This window comes from Anarrhichthys ocellatus, unplaced genomic scaffold (assembly GCF_004355925.1).
Source record: "Anarrhichthys ocellatus isolate YVR2014 unplaced genomic scaffold, GSC_Weel_1.0 scaffold71, whole genome shotgun sequence".
Taxonomy (NCBI): Eukaryota; Metazoa; Chordata; class Actinopteri; order Perciformes; family Anarhichadidae; genus Anarrhichthys; species Anarrhichthys ocellatus.
In genome coordinates, this window is record NW_022280101.1 from 55,710 (window position 1) to 70,453 (window position 14,744).

Sequence of the window (14,744 nt, forward strand, 5' to 3'; positions counted from 1 at the left end):
TGTGTGTGTGTGTGTGTGTGTGTGTGTGTGTGTGTGTGTGTGTGTGTAGCATCCTCAGATCCAGAAGAAGTCTCAGTACATCAAGTACCTCTGCTGTGACGATGTCAGAACCCTCCAACAGTGGATCAACAGTATTCGAATCGCCAAGGTAAAACATTTTGCTGCCCGTATATATATATTTTCATGTAGTTGCATATCTGCCAACACCTGTCGTCTGTCTGTCTCTCAGTACGGGAAGCAACTGTACATCAACTTCCAGGAGGCGATGAGGAGGACGGAGGCGGCCTATGATTGGTCCTCCCTCTCTTCTTCCTCCATCAAGTCAGGATCCAGCTCCAGCCTTCCAGGTCTGTCTATTTTTAAGAGATTTTTCCACAGGTTATACAAAAGCAGCAACAATTAACCACAGTCCTTTTTCAATATTTATAATATCCATAAATATATCAAATAGAATTGGCATCAAAATTAAACCAAACTAACTTCTGCATGCGTGTCCACACCACAGAGTCCCAGTCCAACCACTCCAGCCAATCGGACAGCGGCGTGTCAGAGATGACGTCATCGGGCCACACCCGCTCCCAGAGCGCCGTCAGCTCCATCTTCTCCGACGCCTGGAGGAGAGGAACGCAAGGAGAGGTGCGAACACACGCTCAAACAGCGCTCCTGTCATTGTCCTGTTTACGTTCGGACTACATTTCCCATGTTTCCCCCCTCTGCTTCCCTGCCAGCGGTCAAAGGCGAAGGGACGTATGCCAGTTCCTCTTTGTGCAGGAGGAGGAGGGAGTGGAGGTTAGACAGGAAGTGATGTAAACAGGCATGTTGACAGTTTGGCTGCAGCCTTTGAAACATGAAGATGTTTGTGAAGCGGTTTGCATCTCACTACTTTAATGAGCACTCGTGGATGTAGCGGCGGCTATTGCTATGAAACTCAATGTCCCTGTGACGTGTCTGCCTGAGTCTACACAGAGGGGATCTGCCTCACTCTGCAGAATATAACAGACACATTTAAATGTATTATTATTATTTATTTGTTTAAGGTGTCTTACTGAGGATATATTTGACTTATTGGATCTTGTAAGTGTTCTGATTTTCTTTTCTTTTGTTGAGCCGCTTTTTAATTTATCTGAGCTGAACTTAAAATCTATAAAAGATTTTCAGAAGATATTAATCCACAGAGTTAATAAGACAAAAGATAACTTTTTTTCAACCTTCTGTGGTAAATACTATATTTACGTTTACTCGTATTCACCAGCGTTAAACTGTACCAATCTAAAGAGGCCAAAAAAACCAAGTGGTTATCAAGCTGCTAAACACTTTGGAGTTGCTCTTTACTGATGGCGGATATGTACAAGTACTGATGGCGTACATTAAATCAGAAACAATACTAGTTTGTTGTGAACTTGACTGCTGCATTGTATATCCCTGTTTTCAAATGGCTGCAGCTCAACTGTTGATTTGTTCTAACCTCGTGGTGTGATGGAATGTCCTAACCAACAAATAACATCAACATAATGACGCTGTTCAGCATATAACGTGTTTGACACATTTGTGACCAGATTAACAGAATTAAGAGAACTTTTATAACAGTCTAGATCCAGTTTACCAGCTATTTAACCCAGTTTAGAACCAGATAATCTATGAAACTCTGTTTAATGAAGCTGTGTAAAGATCTGCCCAACATGCGCTTCAGTGGAATGCAACATCATGAAGGTCAGTTTAAGCTAATAACAGAAGAACAGCCTGGTGTTATGAGTGAGGGGCTTTACACACTGGGGGCTTGACCAACATAGGGCACATTCTGCACAACTTGATTGGAAAAATGTACAAAGCTGTGATAAATATAACGTCCATCGTCAAAGTGATTATTGTAGGACAGCTAAGTTTGGTGTTGTGACCTCATTCAGGGCTGCAGTGTGCTTGGAGTTTCAGTAGCTGTGTGTTCTCAGACTGCACTCGTTTGTTGTTTGATTACTTGCATCTTGTCTGGGATTGTTTGGTTTCAACATAACAATGGTAGAGGTTTTTTTTTTTGTAACCTGATTTAATTTAGTGTCTCTTTCTCCCTCTCATCACCCCCTTCTCTCGTGTCTCTTCACCTCCTGTCTCTACGTCTCCTCCTCTCCATTTCTCTCTGCAGATGATGAGGATCGACCCTATCAGTAGGCCTATCCCTGTCCAGATACTCTCCCCCCAGCCCCTGATCCCGCCCTCCCGGACCAGCTACACCGACGGCCTCGTCCCATCTGACGATTCCTCCCCGTCACCGCCCTCTCCACCTCCGCCCATGGTGAATGTGGCCCATCAGACTACAACGACCCCCTCATACATCAAGTACAGCACGCTGGCTCGCCTGCAGAGCCAGAACCAGTCCTGGACGCAGCCGGCCGGAGCCGCCCCATTACCTGCCCTTCCCAACCAGTCTACCAAATCCAATTACAACACCCTCCCAGCTCCTTACAGCACCTCCCCTCCGCTGCCACCGTCTCCCCCTCCTCCTCCGCCGCCTGTGACGCCGGCTGCTGGCTCCGCCATGGCCGCGCTGAAATTCGGTGCAATAAGCCCCTCTGGGCTCCCACCGCCGCCCCCGCTGGAGGAGGATGTGCAGGAGCCCTCCTACCTCCCGCCTCCTCCACCGGAGAGCCCGGAGGCCAACGGGTTACCTCTGCCTCCCCCACCAGAGCCCATCTCCGACCTCTGCAATAACTTCTCCAACAGTGGCCTCCAGGAGTTCCTGTCACAGAAGTTTCCTCACATGGTGTATGACTTCAGCCAAGAGATGATTGAGGATAATTCTCCTCTTCCACCTCCAGCCGAGCTTTCTCCTCCAGCCACCCTGCAAGTTCTCCGGCCTCTGTCCCCCAACGCGCCCCCTCCTGCCCCTCCCAAAACCTTCACTGGTGGTTTTCCCCCTCAAACCGCCCGCAAACCCTCGGGTCCTTCTTCCCTTCCAATCGCCCTGTCACCTGTGTCACCAACTCAGTCCTTTGGCGGTCATGGGCCAGTTAAAAAGCAGCAGAGTTTCTCAACAGGACATTCCCCAAATCAGCCACCTCCCACTCTGCCGAAGCAGCACAGCCTCTCCTCCAAAAACCTAACCATCTCCCCCTCCTCCTCCTTTTCCTCCGTCTCCATCGCGGCCGCTACCTCCTCTTTGGTCAAACAGATTGTCAATCAGTTCCCAGGAAACTCTGCCCCTTCCTCTCTGCCCGCCTCCAATTCCATGGAAGGATCGAAGTTCACCGCTCCTCAGTCTCCCCCGGCAGTCAAGGCCAAACCAAAGTGGCAGCCAGGAGGCGTTGTGGCTCCGCAGTCCCCAGAGTTCCCCCCACCTCCTTCTGACAGCTCGATTGGAGAGTTCCCTCCACCCCCGTCTTCATCCTCCTCCAAGACGGGCTCCCCCATAAAAAAGTCGCCTTCCACCTCGTCCACGGGATCCAACAAGCGTGGGCCTCCGCTGGCCCCGCAGAGAGCCTCCTCCATCCGGTGTAGCTCAGCGGGCGAGACCCAGGATGAGAGGCCAAACAAGGTGGAGAGCCTGGTCAGCAAATTTGGCCAAACTCCTCAAACGGGTACCTCGTCCAGCTCCTCGTCGGCGACTGGGTCTCCTTCGAAAGATTCCTCTGCACTTCCTGCTCCGCTTCCGAAGCCGGGGAAGCTGAACTTGGCGAACCTGCCGTTGGCCCTCCAGGGGCTGCAAACATGCCAGCACCATCCGCCCTCTGAGTTCCCATCCCCTCCTCCCCCACCTCCCCCCGCCCAGCCTCCTCACCTCGACTCATCCCCCGACTACTTCCCGCCTCCCCCCAGTGACTTTGAGCTTTTCCCTCCTCCTCCCCACCCGTCAGAGTTCCATCACCCGCCAAAGGTGGCCGTGGTGAACCCCCAGCCTCAGATGCATCCGCCTCAACAGTCGGCACCTTCCTCCTTGTCGTCGTCGTCATGGAAACAAGGGTCATTGAAAAAGGGGGCCGTCCTTCCTCCGACACTGAACCGGCGGATTAGCAACACGACCCAGTATGACAACACGACGTCGATGCCCCTCTCTCCGCCTCCTCTGTCTCAGACCCCGCCTCCCTCCCTGTCCTCTTATTCCTCTTCCTCCTCTCCCATCCCCCCCACCTCCCCGAAATCCCCGGGGCCGAGCTCCCTGACACTGAAGCCCCACTTCCTGGAAGACCTCAACCGCACCCTGAAGAGGAAGTCGGTGTCCCGCCATGGCTCGCTCACGTCTTCCCACCTCATCCCCTCCTCTAAGATGGAGCCTGTGGGCACCATGGACGACATGGCGCTGCTACCGCCTCCTCCCCCCGAGCTCCTGCAGCAGCAGGGCGTCCGAGGACACTCCCAAACTTTGTCTCGCCACCACACGCACTCCCACTCCACCAAACATGCCAACATCTCAGGCTATGCAACGCTGCGGCGAGGCCCTCCTCCCGCTCCTCCAAAACGGGACCAAAGCACCAAACTGACCGGTGACTGGTAGGGAGCGAGAACGCTGGGTGGAGCCTAAAGAACTGAACTGACTATTTAGGTCTCATGCAGAGAAGAAATAATCAATGTCTGTCTTGACTTGTCCGTCTCTCCTCATCCTAAACCATCCACCCTTGGTTTCCGAGCAAGTAGCAAGCCGTCTTTCCTACTCTTAATCTAAGATTATGATTGTTCCTATTATCCTCATTATTACTATCATTACCAATACATGTTTAACCCAATGACATGAGTAAAAAAAAAATATATATATATATGTATATATATATATCTGTATACAAGCAAGCCAGAAAAATCACCTATCAAGCTTTTTTCACAATGTCTGTGCAGCTTTGCATTGAAATATACAAAAGACAAGACTTGAATGACAACAGAGACGATGTGCTGCACAATACCTGGTACTGCATGGAGGAAGTAACGTTACCGATGAAGGGAAGGAGGGACCAACGGAAGGAAGGAGAGGTGTTGAAGTGGGGCGACGTGTATAGAAATGTATGTTGTGAACTGGGGGGGGGGGCATTGCCATTTATTTCAAACTTTTTGTGTGTGTTTTTATATAAGATTATTTAATACTGGAAAGATATTATTATTATTATTATAATTATTTTAAGTTTTTAAGAAGTGTCAAAAGAGAGTTTGACTGGACATGGGTCTGTATCTGAGTTACCGAACTCGTTCATATTTGGATCATTTCCTCTGATTTTATGTCTTTGTATTTGGAGCATCGTGGCTGGTTGGTTGGTGAGCCCACAGGATATAAGACTTAACTCATAACTGCACACTGATAGAATACATACGTTGTAAATCAGATAGATAACCTGCAGGTAAGGCTGTGCTCAGATTACAGGCGTTTTTTGTTCTCACGCGTCCCCTTCTCTCTGTAAGGTCCGATGTCTTGGAGGCAATCGGGACGTAGCGTGCACATTTAGATCTACCTTGACCTCCCCGACCTCAGCTGTCCAAATAACAGATCATCCAGATTTAAACTTGTTAATAGTATCAGTGCTGTCCCAAAGACGCCCTTTAAATCTGAGCTCAGCCTGAGCAACATCAAAACTATTTGGAAACATGTTGATGGCAGACTTGGAATAAACTCTATATTCAGTTTATTCAACTTAGCAGTGAGGTAATTCTTTGGTACCCGGCTACAATGAACACTGTGACAGAAGGAGATCAAGGATTTGCTGGGTAAATAAGTCATGTTTGTCATCTTTAACAACTGGTCACTTTTGCTCGTAGTTATTAAACGATTTGTGTTTACTTAAGCCCAGGGAACAAGTGCCTGAAAAAACTAAACGAAGCCCTGGAGGAGCTGGTGTGGGACAACAAGCAGCAACTAACACCGGTGGTAGTCAAACTAGCGCCACCCAGTGGTAGCATCAAACAATGTGCTCATGCCGGGAGGCCTCAGTTGCAGCTGAACAGAATTTGACAGGAGAATCCTGTAACTGCTCCAACATCCAGATATGATTCGTTATTTCTGAGTCGGGGTCATTTCTGTGTGTTGCTTCTGCTCCTGCTGTTGTAAACAACAACATTGTTTGTTGTTGTCACTTTAAACTGCAGCCTCATCTACTGCGTTAGGTATTCTAATGAGGGACAAACACAGAGCTTCTTTGAATTTTGCCTAATTTCAGCCAGATATTTGAAATCATAACTTGATTAACTGTAAGTCAATAGACGGGAAATTCATCTGCAACAAGTTTTATAATAATTGAAGTTGTGTTTAAAGCAGTATCTCAAACATGTATTGGTTTTCTTATGATGGTGACCTGAAATCTGTTGGGTTTTGGACTATTGTTTGGACAGAATTAGGATTCTAAATATAGGCACAAGCTATTCTCTGACCCTACTGACATTACCTTAAGTGCTTAAAGGGTTTCCACACAAAGAGAAAGGAAGAGTGCACCAGGAGGTGTTGTAAGCACTCTAAAGCAGCAGCAGCAGCGGCACTTAGAGGAAGAGGCCTAATGGATACACCTCTGAGTCGCTTTGGGGATGAGTTATCTAGTTAGTCAGTACGTAATGTCAGACAGGTCTGATTGTTGTCTTTAGCAACATGTTTGAATGTCTGTTAGTCAGCGAATAGTCCCAATAGTATGTTCCATACATCAGATTAGATACCCAGTCGGTTCAATAGTTAGCTAGTCTGCGGGCATCCTTCCACACTTTTACAGTTACAGAAACATGAAACAAACTGTGTCCAGATCAGCTGATAAAGGCTTTTTTTAACAATACATTTACTGGTCATAGGTTTTTTGATGTGCAGCTGAACGTCGGTCTGGTTTCCTGTATTTTATCTCCGTTGCAGTAGATTCAAATGATCCGCATGTCCACCGGTGCAACAGCACAGACGCCAACTCCAGCTGTGATTTTTAACGTGCAATCGTTTCTGTTTTTTGAAGTACTCTGATTTTAATTTGAATGTACAATTGTCATAGTTACAAAATTTGTTTCAATTAGTTTTATGATCAAATCTGTTTTGTGATATTGTTCGGGGGGGGGGGGAATTCACCCGAGGGAAGTACTTCCTGTGCCCACTGCCCTGCAGGAAAATAATCACTAAGTCTACATCATGGTGTATTTCAGTGACACTCGAGAACAACATGCAGTTTAAAACTGATCAATGTCGTGAAACATCTTGCTCAAGGACACCCGGCAGAGCACACGGCTGCTGGGGTGTCAAACCTGCTGTTGCATTTAAAATAAAGGAGAAATGAGTCAAACCAAAGACAAGATTACAGAGTTTTCTTCCACAGGTCTCGTGTGATTGTTACCAGGGATTGATGGGATTTTCAGTCGGTCTTTAAACTGACTTTGATATCTAATGATATGACAGCCTCCTCTACACAATATTAAACCAAAACAGTCACACTAGTCAACATGCTCCCCTCTTGGTGAACATGAAAGTATTAGCCTTCCATTTCAATTTGCTAAATCGTGTTTTCAACAAGGGAAGTTGAGTCTGTGGTATACTCGGCTTTCAAACAGTTATTGCCTGAAAAACTGCCAACAACAAAGATGGATGTTTTTTAAAGGAGCTGCATTTAACTTTCTGAAACATTAATATAGCAGCAAACAGCTATTTGCAATATAAAGATATAGTGGAGTAATGTCGCTCTCCCTCTGTGTGTGTTGTAACATAGCAATCCGGTTCCCCCTCAGCTAACCTCTGTTAGCTCTGCTAGCACTTCTGACGTACGTTGCGCTGTTTGTTAGCGCTGTTAGCGCTGTTAGCGCTGTTAGCTATAAACCAACGGCTCAGCCGTCTCCATGTTGAGAACCGTTGAGAAATGCTGCTATCTCGGGTCTCGCACCTTTTAAATTCTGTATTTGATTTTGTTTTAATTACATTACAGTCTTTGTTTTGGAAATTGTAGTTACAAACAAGGCTTCGCATAATATGCTACAAAAGGGTAATTAATAATGTCATAATATAGTATGTCGTCAAAAACATCGTAGTATACTATGTCATAAAAAACTCCTTGTATATTATGTCAGAGAGATATATTTTAAAAGTCATGGTATATGTCATAAAAAGTTATTTATACTATGACTTTTATGACATTCTATGATTATCTTTATGACTTTCTCATGTCATACAATACTTTTTATGTCATACTATACTATGATCTTTTTATGAAACATGGAGACTAAATCGGAGAAAACCTACAGCTTCAGATATCAATGTAACTGGTAATCAGATTTGTATTCATCTTTCTGTAGGAGCTTGATTACTTCAGCAGCAGCATATACAGAGAGATACGTTAAATCAAAAATGCATTCTAGAATAATTAAATAAAACTATTCACAAGAGGAAAACTTTACAATTAAACAGTTCAAACAAAGAGGAACACTATGGATCGGGAGTGTTTAATGGTAACAGGCTGGAACAATTCACATGCGTGTGTAAATCTCATGAGAGGAAATGCTGAAGTTAAGACTCACTGAAATATATAATTGCAATAAATAATAATACATCTTAGAGGAGCTGTACAGAGGAAAGAACATCCTTTATTTAACATGAGTGGATTGTCAGGACCCTGATCGCTCTCACTAACATCCACATCTGGAGGCTTCCCAGTACAACCACAGCCTGAGCTGGTTGTTGCTCGAGGGCACTTCAGCCTGTGTTGAATGCAGTGGGGTTAGTGTCTGGGGTCCTCCTGGTCCCAACAGGAAGCAGCATAGAAACAGAAAGAGGAATAGTTAATGAGAGAATGAAGTCATTGCATCTGTCATTGTGGCAACTACACCTTCACTTGTACATTACTGTGATTGGTTAACTACTCAAACCAGTTCATGGGGTGGTTCCCACTTCTTTATATTACATTACTACTTGTTGCTGGTGTGTTTGATGCGTCTCCAGCAGCAGTTACCAACACGTTGATCCACTGAGATTCAGAGTAGATGTACAGAGCTTTTCTGTCGGTCCGAAGCACCATCACATTGTCCCCCCGCAGCCTCCTCATCTGTCCCTCTCCGTCTGCGATGAAGATCTGGAGACAGACAGATACAAGCCTGTTACACACAGGGAACATACGAGCATTTATTTATTTCATTCGGAAGGAGCCAGTCAGCATTGTGGAGCACGGAGTAATAAGTCACTAACTATGGAGCTGGGGAGAGGCCATAAAGAGGACAAATTATTGATGTCAAAGCTATAATTTATTAATTTGTTCGCACAAGATACAAAGTGTGTGTGTGTGTGTGCGTGTGTGAGAGAGACACTGACCGTCTGGACTCTGTCCCACAGCCGCTCTGGGGTTTGAACCTGTGAACAGTTGCATTTGGCTGAGGGACCTCTGTTTCCTGTGTCTCCCAGCAGGCCTGGTAGGACGTACACTACAACACAAGTGATCATTAACATGTTCATGCCACATTCAACATCCTGTTGCTCTGAGTTTCTCCTTTTAATAGAAGTCATGTTCCCGCTCACTAATTGATTCTAATTTCATCTTTTTCATTCTTTTAAAAGCAAACCAGAACTGCTGGTTAGTAATCAATATCAGGGTGCAAAGGTCAACTTCCCGTACACTACTGCATAAACCTTCCTGCTGTCACACACACCTTGTCCAGCTAGACCGGGCTCTCCAGTCAGACCGGACAGCCCCGCGGGACCGGGGTGACCCAGCCTTCCTGCAGGTCCACGATAACCCTTCGACCCCTGTGCACAGTGATTTATCTTATTCAATGAATGACTGACTGACTGAAATACATGTGATTAGATTGTGAGTTTCCTGCCAGAGGCAGTTGTACATGTATGTATGTATATATATATATATATATATATATATATGTACTGTATATACATATATAGTTATTTGTATATGTGTCCACTCTTTATAGCTACCAGGGTTCCTCTGCCTCCAGGCTCTCCTCTGGGTCCTTGCTCACCCCTCTGCCCTGCATCTCCCCACTGGCCTGGATCGCCCTGGAACGGCACAGCACAGAATAGCACGTCACCGCAGCTTTACTCTCGACTCACTTTTATTCTTTGCACTTAAGTCATGTCAGCCGGTCTTCTACCTTCTCTCCTGGCGCTGCCGCGACGCCACGCTCGCCCTGAAGAGACACACGGACCCACTGGTACAAACCGCTTCCATCATTCCTATCAATCATGTCACCTTTCCAGCATGTTTCCCCCTCACCTGCTCTCCACCGGGTCCTCTGTTTCCTCTCACACCTGTATCCCCCTGATGGAGGGATGGAAATAAGCGGCGATCACATGAGTGTTGCTCTTTAGGAAAGCCAGCGGTGTTCCAAGTGTATAAAGCCAAAAGAGAAGACGAGCAGCGTAACGGTGACTCACCCTGAATCCCTTACGTCCCTTACTGCCCTGTGAACACACACACAAGTGTTATTAGTTCTATCGTCTTCCACTAACTTCAGATTCAGATCAACTTTATTATCCCACGCAGGGAAATGTGGTCAGTGCTCCAGACATCAGAGAACAATAAGCCCACAGTATGAACAATAGAATGACTTAAACAAGACTGCAACATGATCCGAATAAAACACACTTGATCACAAAATAGAGATAGCGCAGATAGCTTAAGAGGAGGAGAATGCTGCATGATACACGCAGCCTGTTGTAGCAGTGGTTGTTGCTGCCTGGCTTCATGTACATGTAGTCTACATAAGGTCATGTGATATGCATTAAACCAGCTAGTATTTGATGTGGAGACATGACTGTTCTCATCATCTATGAGTCGACAGGAGCTGAATGAACGCAGCATGAAGCTACGATGTACCTTTATCATCCCGGGGGTTCCTATGTCTCCATAAAGGCCCCTCCAGCCTCGGCCCCCGTTCTCCCCCTGTGGAAACATCAAAACACAGCATATAAAGAGTCACGGTCCAATCATACCGTTATGTCAATTAATATATTTACACATTGCTTTGCTACACACTTTAAAACCCAATCAATAACTCCTTTGGTGAACCTTCAACACTAACACACAACACTAGAAAAAGGGACTGCCGATTGGTTGACTCGTTCAGTTTCTCAAGTTCAGTTTCAGTTTTCCTTCCCGCAGAGAAGTTTACATCCCATCTGTTGTCTTTTTTAGACGTGAGAGCTCTGTATGTCAGCGTATGATAGCTGGTGGTTTGATAACACACGAGTAGTCTTTCTGTGACCTTTTGACCAGGCTGTCCCATGGGTCCTTGTGCTCCAGGTTCTGCCTCTGGACCCGTCACACCAGGTGGCCCCTAAAACACACACACAGCAGTTTGAAACAGCGTGAGGATCTGAATGCTTACACACATGTGTGTGTGTGTGTGTGTGTTACACTGTACCTTGGGTCCTCTGGGTCCTCTGCAGCCCTTTAAACACAAACACTATTAATGTTTGCTGCATAGTGCTAATAATAAAAAGAGTAGCCTACTACTTTACATCACACACAGTTTATTTAATAACACATTTCTTGGTTTGTGGTTATAAAGAAGGATAATTCATAACCGAGGTGTGACATACCTTTTCCCCTTTGGCTCCTGTGATGTGTTCCGTCACGTCAACCTGAGGAGTTCAATGCAAATCAGCATGATTTAGTGTCACGCATTCAGAATATGTTTGTGAATACACTTAACATTTGAAGCCCCCATGTGGAGGATCTGAAGAGTGCAGCACTGGTCCTTCCTATTATAAAGAAAAACACTGATTGAGTCTACATGCAGGGGCTTTAACTGAGCTCAACTTGAATGCACTCTTGATACAGTAATGTATGTGTGTGTGTGTGTGTGTGTGTGTGTGTGTGTGTGTGTGTGTGTGTCATCACCATCAGCTCTGCTTTCCGTCTGACTGTAGGAAACACAGGCGGCGGAGGTGGAGGAGGGAAGAAGACTTCACATTTCAGAGCAGACCACCTGCTGTCTCTGCTCGACAGAAATCCTGCACAGAGAGAGAGAGAGACAGACAGACAGACAGACAGACAGACAGACAGACAGACAGACAGACAGACGTAATGTTCTGTACGTCTGAAGTGAACACTCAATGTTCCTGTTAACTGAAGTCATGTTAGTTGCTGTCAATCTGCTCCACAATGACGACATACAGTTTGTGTCCCGTGTGAGTATTTTCCAATTTGTCAAGTGGCAACTGGTTTGATCCATGGGAGGATAAAGAGACATGCAAGACATGCAGAAGGCCCCACCACCTCTCCTAGATAGGAACAAAACACACAGACTTTATAGTTTATAGAAGTTTAGCTTCTTTTTGTTGCTTAGTGTCTCTTGTGGACATTTTGTGTCTTTTTGTAGTCACGTCTTGTCTGTGGGTGTTTTGCCTCTCTTTCTAGTCTTTCTGCATCTCTTTGTCGCTGCTTTGAGTCCGTTTGTGGTTGTTTTGACCCTTTTTATGGTCGTCGTGAGTCTCTTTGCAGCTGTTCTGCATCTCTTTTGTAGTATTTTTTATGAGCTCTTTGTAGTCCATTTGTGTCTCTTTGTAGTCATTTTATGTCTCTTCCTGTTTGGTACATGTCTCTTTGAGTGGCATTTAGTAGGTGAAGGCATGGGGGGGGCCCTGACACTTTGGGCCCCTGGGCCTGTGCCAGGTAATCCATCCATGGATTGATCATAAGGTCTGGTTGCCTCTGGCTCATGTTTGTACTCACTTAAGGCAACAGCCGGCTGCAGGCCGCTGAGCAAGGCAGTCCACCCCAAAACCAGCTGAGTCAGCATCTCCTCACTTCCTGCAACGACAGAATGTTAAAAATCTACACTAAACTTTACATAACGATGAAAAAATGGAAACTTAATGTGTTAATTTAGGTTTGCTTTTCTCAAAAGATCTGATCTGAGGCCTCGTTGACAAACCATCACTTCAACACGTTGAATCAGATTCAATAGATTCATTTATCACCACTTCTGACAATACAAACAAACAAACAACCCTACTGGTAGAGGAGAAGCAGGTGGATGTAGAGCAGGTGGATTCATGCACGCTCGATAAGTCACCACTTGTTCTGTGTAATGGGGAGTTCTCTCAGACAGATTCAGACCTTGCTTTGATAAATAAGGCCCCTGAAACCTTTAACTCTTTCCTCTCAGAGTGCAGTGTCAGCTCTCTCGCAATAAACACAGATTACAAGTCGCATATTCAAGCTTTAAATCTCTTGTTCTTCAATCAAGTAAAATACTGTAAAGGTCTGCGCTGACGAGGAGAAAATCTCACTAACTTGTTTACATAGTTCATACTTCATGAAGTTATTTATTACAGCAATAAGGCAGAAAAAGACAGATCACTCTACTGTTTACTATAAGGTACCGGTAGATGCAAACTTACACGCTTTGAATTTACAATAAGTGTTGATACCTCAAGACAATTAACTAACTTCCGCTGAGACATTTTCTAAATCAGCATCAACATACAAATGATCAGACTTCTTAAAGATACAATACTTGGAAAACTGCTGACCCACTCAAAAGAAGACGGTGCACCTCAGGATATTCATCCTGACATTTTATCACGATTGCTAACGCTGACACACACACTGATGCTTCTCATAGTTGAGCTATCAGAGGTTTAAAATGACCGAGTGTTCACATGCGTTGTGATCTTACCTCGGTGTCGTCTCCTCCGCTGTGGCAGCTCTCGTCCTGCAGTGGGAGATGTCCGTTGGTGCCGCTTCTCTTCCTGGTCATCGTCCAGCAGAGCTGCAGCCCAATCTGCTAAGCTTGCACGCCGAGTCCCGACTTATCTCAATAAACTGTGGAAATGCAACGCAGCCTCTGGCAGCGCTCTGCAGAAATAATCAGATAATTACCAACACGCCGAGCCAAAGAGAAGCCTGCTCATCATCAGGAGAGGATGAAGAGGAAGAGGAGTCAGCGGCACCTTCTGTCACATTCTATTATATTATCATTACGATCGCTTTCCATTTACATTCTAGGCTTTTAGCTAACTTCCTCACAGTAATGTAATTCTATAAACCAAGTGATGCTCTGATTCAGAGACCTCACAGTGAGGTCAACCGGGAGAAAAGACATCACATAGACATGCAATTATGTGCTAAACATGCGGGCTTACACACAAAACATTCCTCAATTCTGAACAGAGAAATACCATTTAAACATTTATTTCTGTGTAGTTTGTCCTGTGGAGCAACTTGAAATGAGTAATTCAGTGTTTCCCTGAACCTTAATAAACCCAAACCAGAAAACACCACCGTGTACCATTAACTGCATGTGTGGTGGAGTGAAGGCCAGTTAGAAACCCAGTTACAGAATGGGTTCTCCAGGAGAAATAGCAAGAGGAACATCAAGTGTCTCTAATATCCCAAGATAATTATGGAAAGCAGATTTCTTGTGTGTTAAATTAAGTGGAGATCTTGTAAAATGAGACCGTTTAGTGTTTAATGTCTCAACTGCTGCTCAAAGAAAAACAGAATTTTACACTTTGAGAGAGACTCACTTGATTTGACTGTCGAAGCCTCATCTTCAGAGAAACTTTAGAAAACATTTTTACACAGAACGAAGACGACTTTGTTCTGTGATCTTTTAATGGCAGCAGCAAGAATAAGAGCTGAACAGCCTGCCGGGGAACATACAGGTTGAATTAGAAACGCCCAGAGATTCAAATCGTTGAACAAAGTCATCGTTTTAAAATAATAGTTATCTGAATATTTGAGCTCCTCTGACTCTATATCAAACCACTACAGCTTCAATGCAAGATGAACAACTTCTGTCTTAAAAAGACATTTTAAAGGATGATATATTGGGATATATCGACATCCATTAAAAGGTTTAACATTGCA

General features: G+C 45.1%; 2 protein-coding genes across 3 annotated transcripts in view; one reads left to right on the forward strand and one right to left on the reverse strand.

The window, feature by feature from the left end:
- raph1a (Ras association (RalGDS/AF-6) and pleckstrin homology domains 1a) overlaps positions 1-7,219 on the forward strand; it is a 44,960-nt gene extending 37,741 nt beyond the window's left edge. Inside the window, exons 10-13 of the mRNA XM_031873453.1 lie at positions 50-148; positions 230-347; positions 506-636; positions 2,138-7,219. Coding sequence (XP_031729313.1) covers positions 50-148; positions 230-347; positions 506-636; positions 2,138-4,483 — 2,694 coding nt within the window. The 3' untranslated portion in view covers positions 4,484-7,219. The remainder of the gene's footprint in view (positions 1-49; positions 149-229; positions 348-505; positions 637-2,137) is intronic.
- Positions 7,220-8,358: 1,139 nt separating this feature from the next.
- LOC116397730 (collagen alpha-1(X) chain-like) lies at positions 8,359-13,898 on the reverse strand. Of its 2 annotated transcripts, none has more exons than XM_031873445.1 (15): positions 13,552-13,898; positions 12,603-12,676; positions 11,769-11,881; positions 11,468-11,509; positions 11,290-11,316; positions 11,131-11,202; positions 10,743-10,808; positions 10,301-10,327; positions 10,140-10,184; positions 10,018-10,053; positions 9,842-9,922; positions 9,559-9,655; positions 9,224-9,333; positions 8,868-8,987; positions 8,359-8,654 (listed from the first exon to the last, which is right to left on the reverse strand). In XM_031873445.1, exons 2-15 carry the CDS (start codon positions 12,667-12,669, stop codon positions 8,637-8,639), a joined length of 921 nt encoding a protein of 306 aa, XP_031729305.1. In that variant the 5' UTR covers positions 12,670-12,676; positions 13,552-13,898; the 3' UTR covers positions 8,359-8,636. The 2 variants fall into 2 exon arrangements, with proteins under 2 accessions (XP_031729305.1, XP_031729304.1); XM_031873444.1 differs by having other exon boundaries at positions 12,603-12,680.
- Positions 13,899-14,744: the final 846 nt, after the last annotated feature.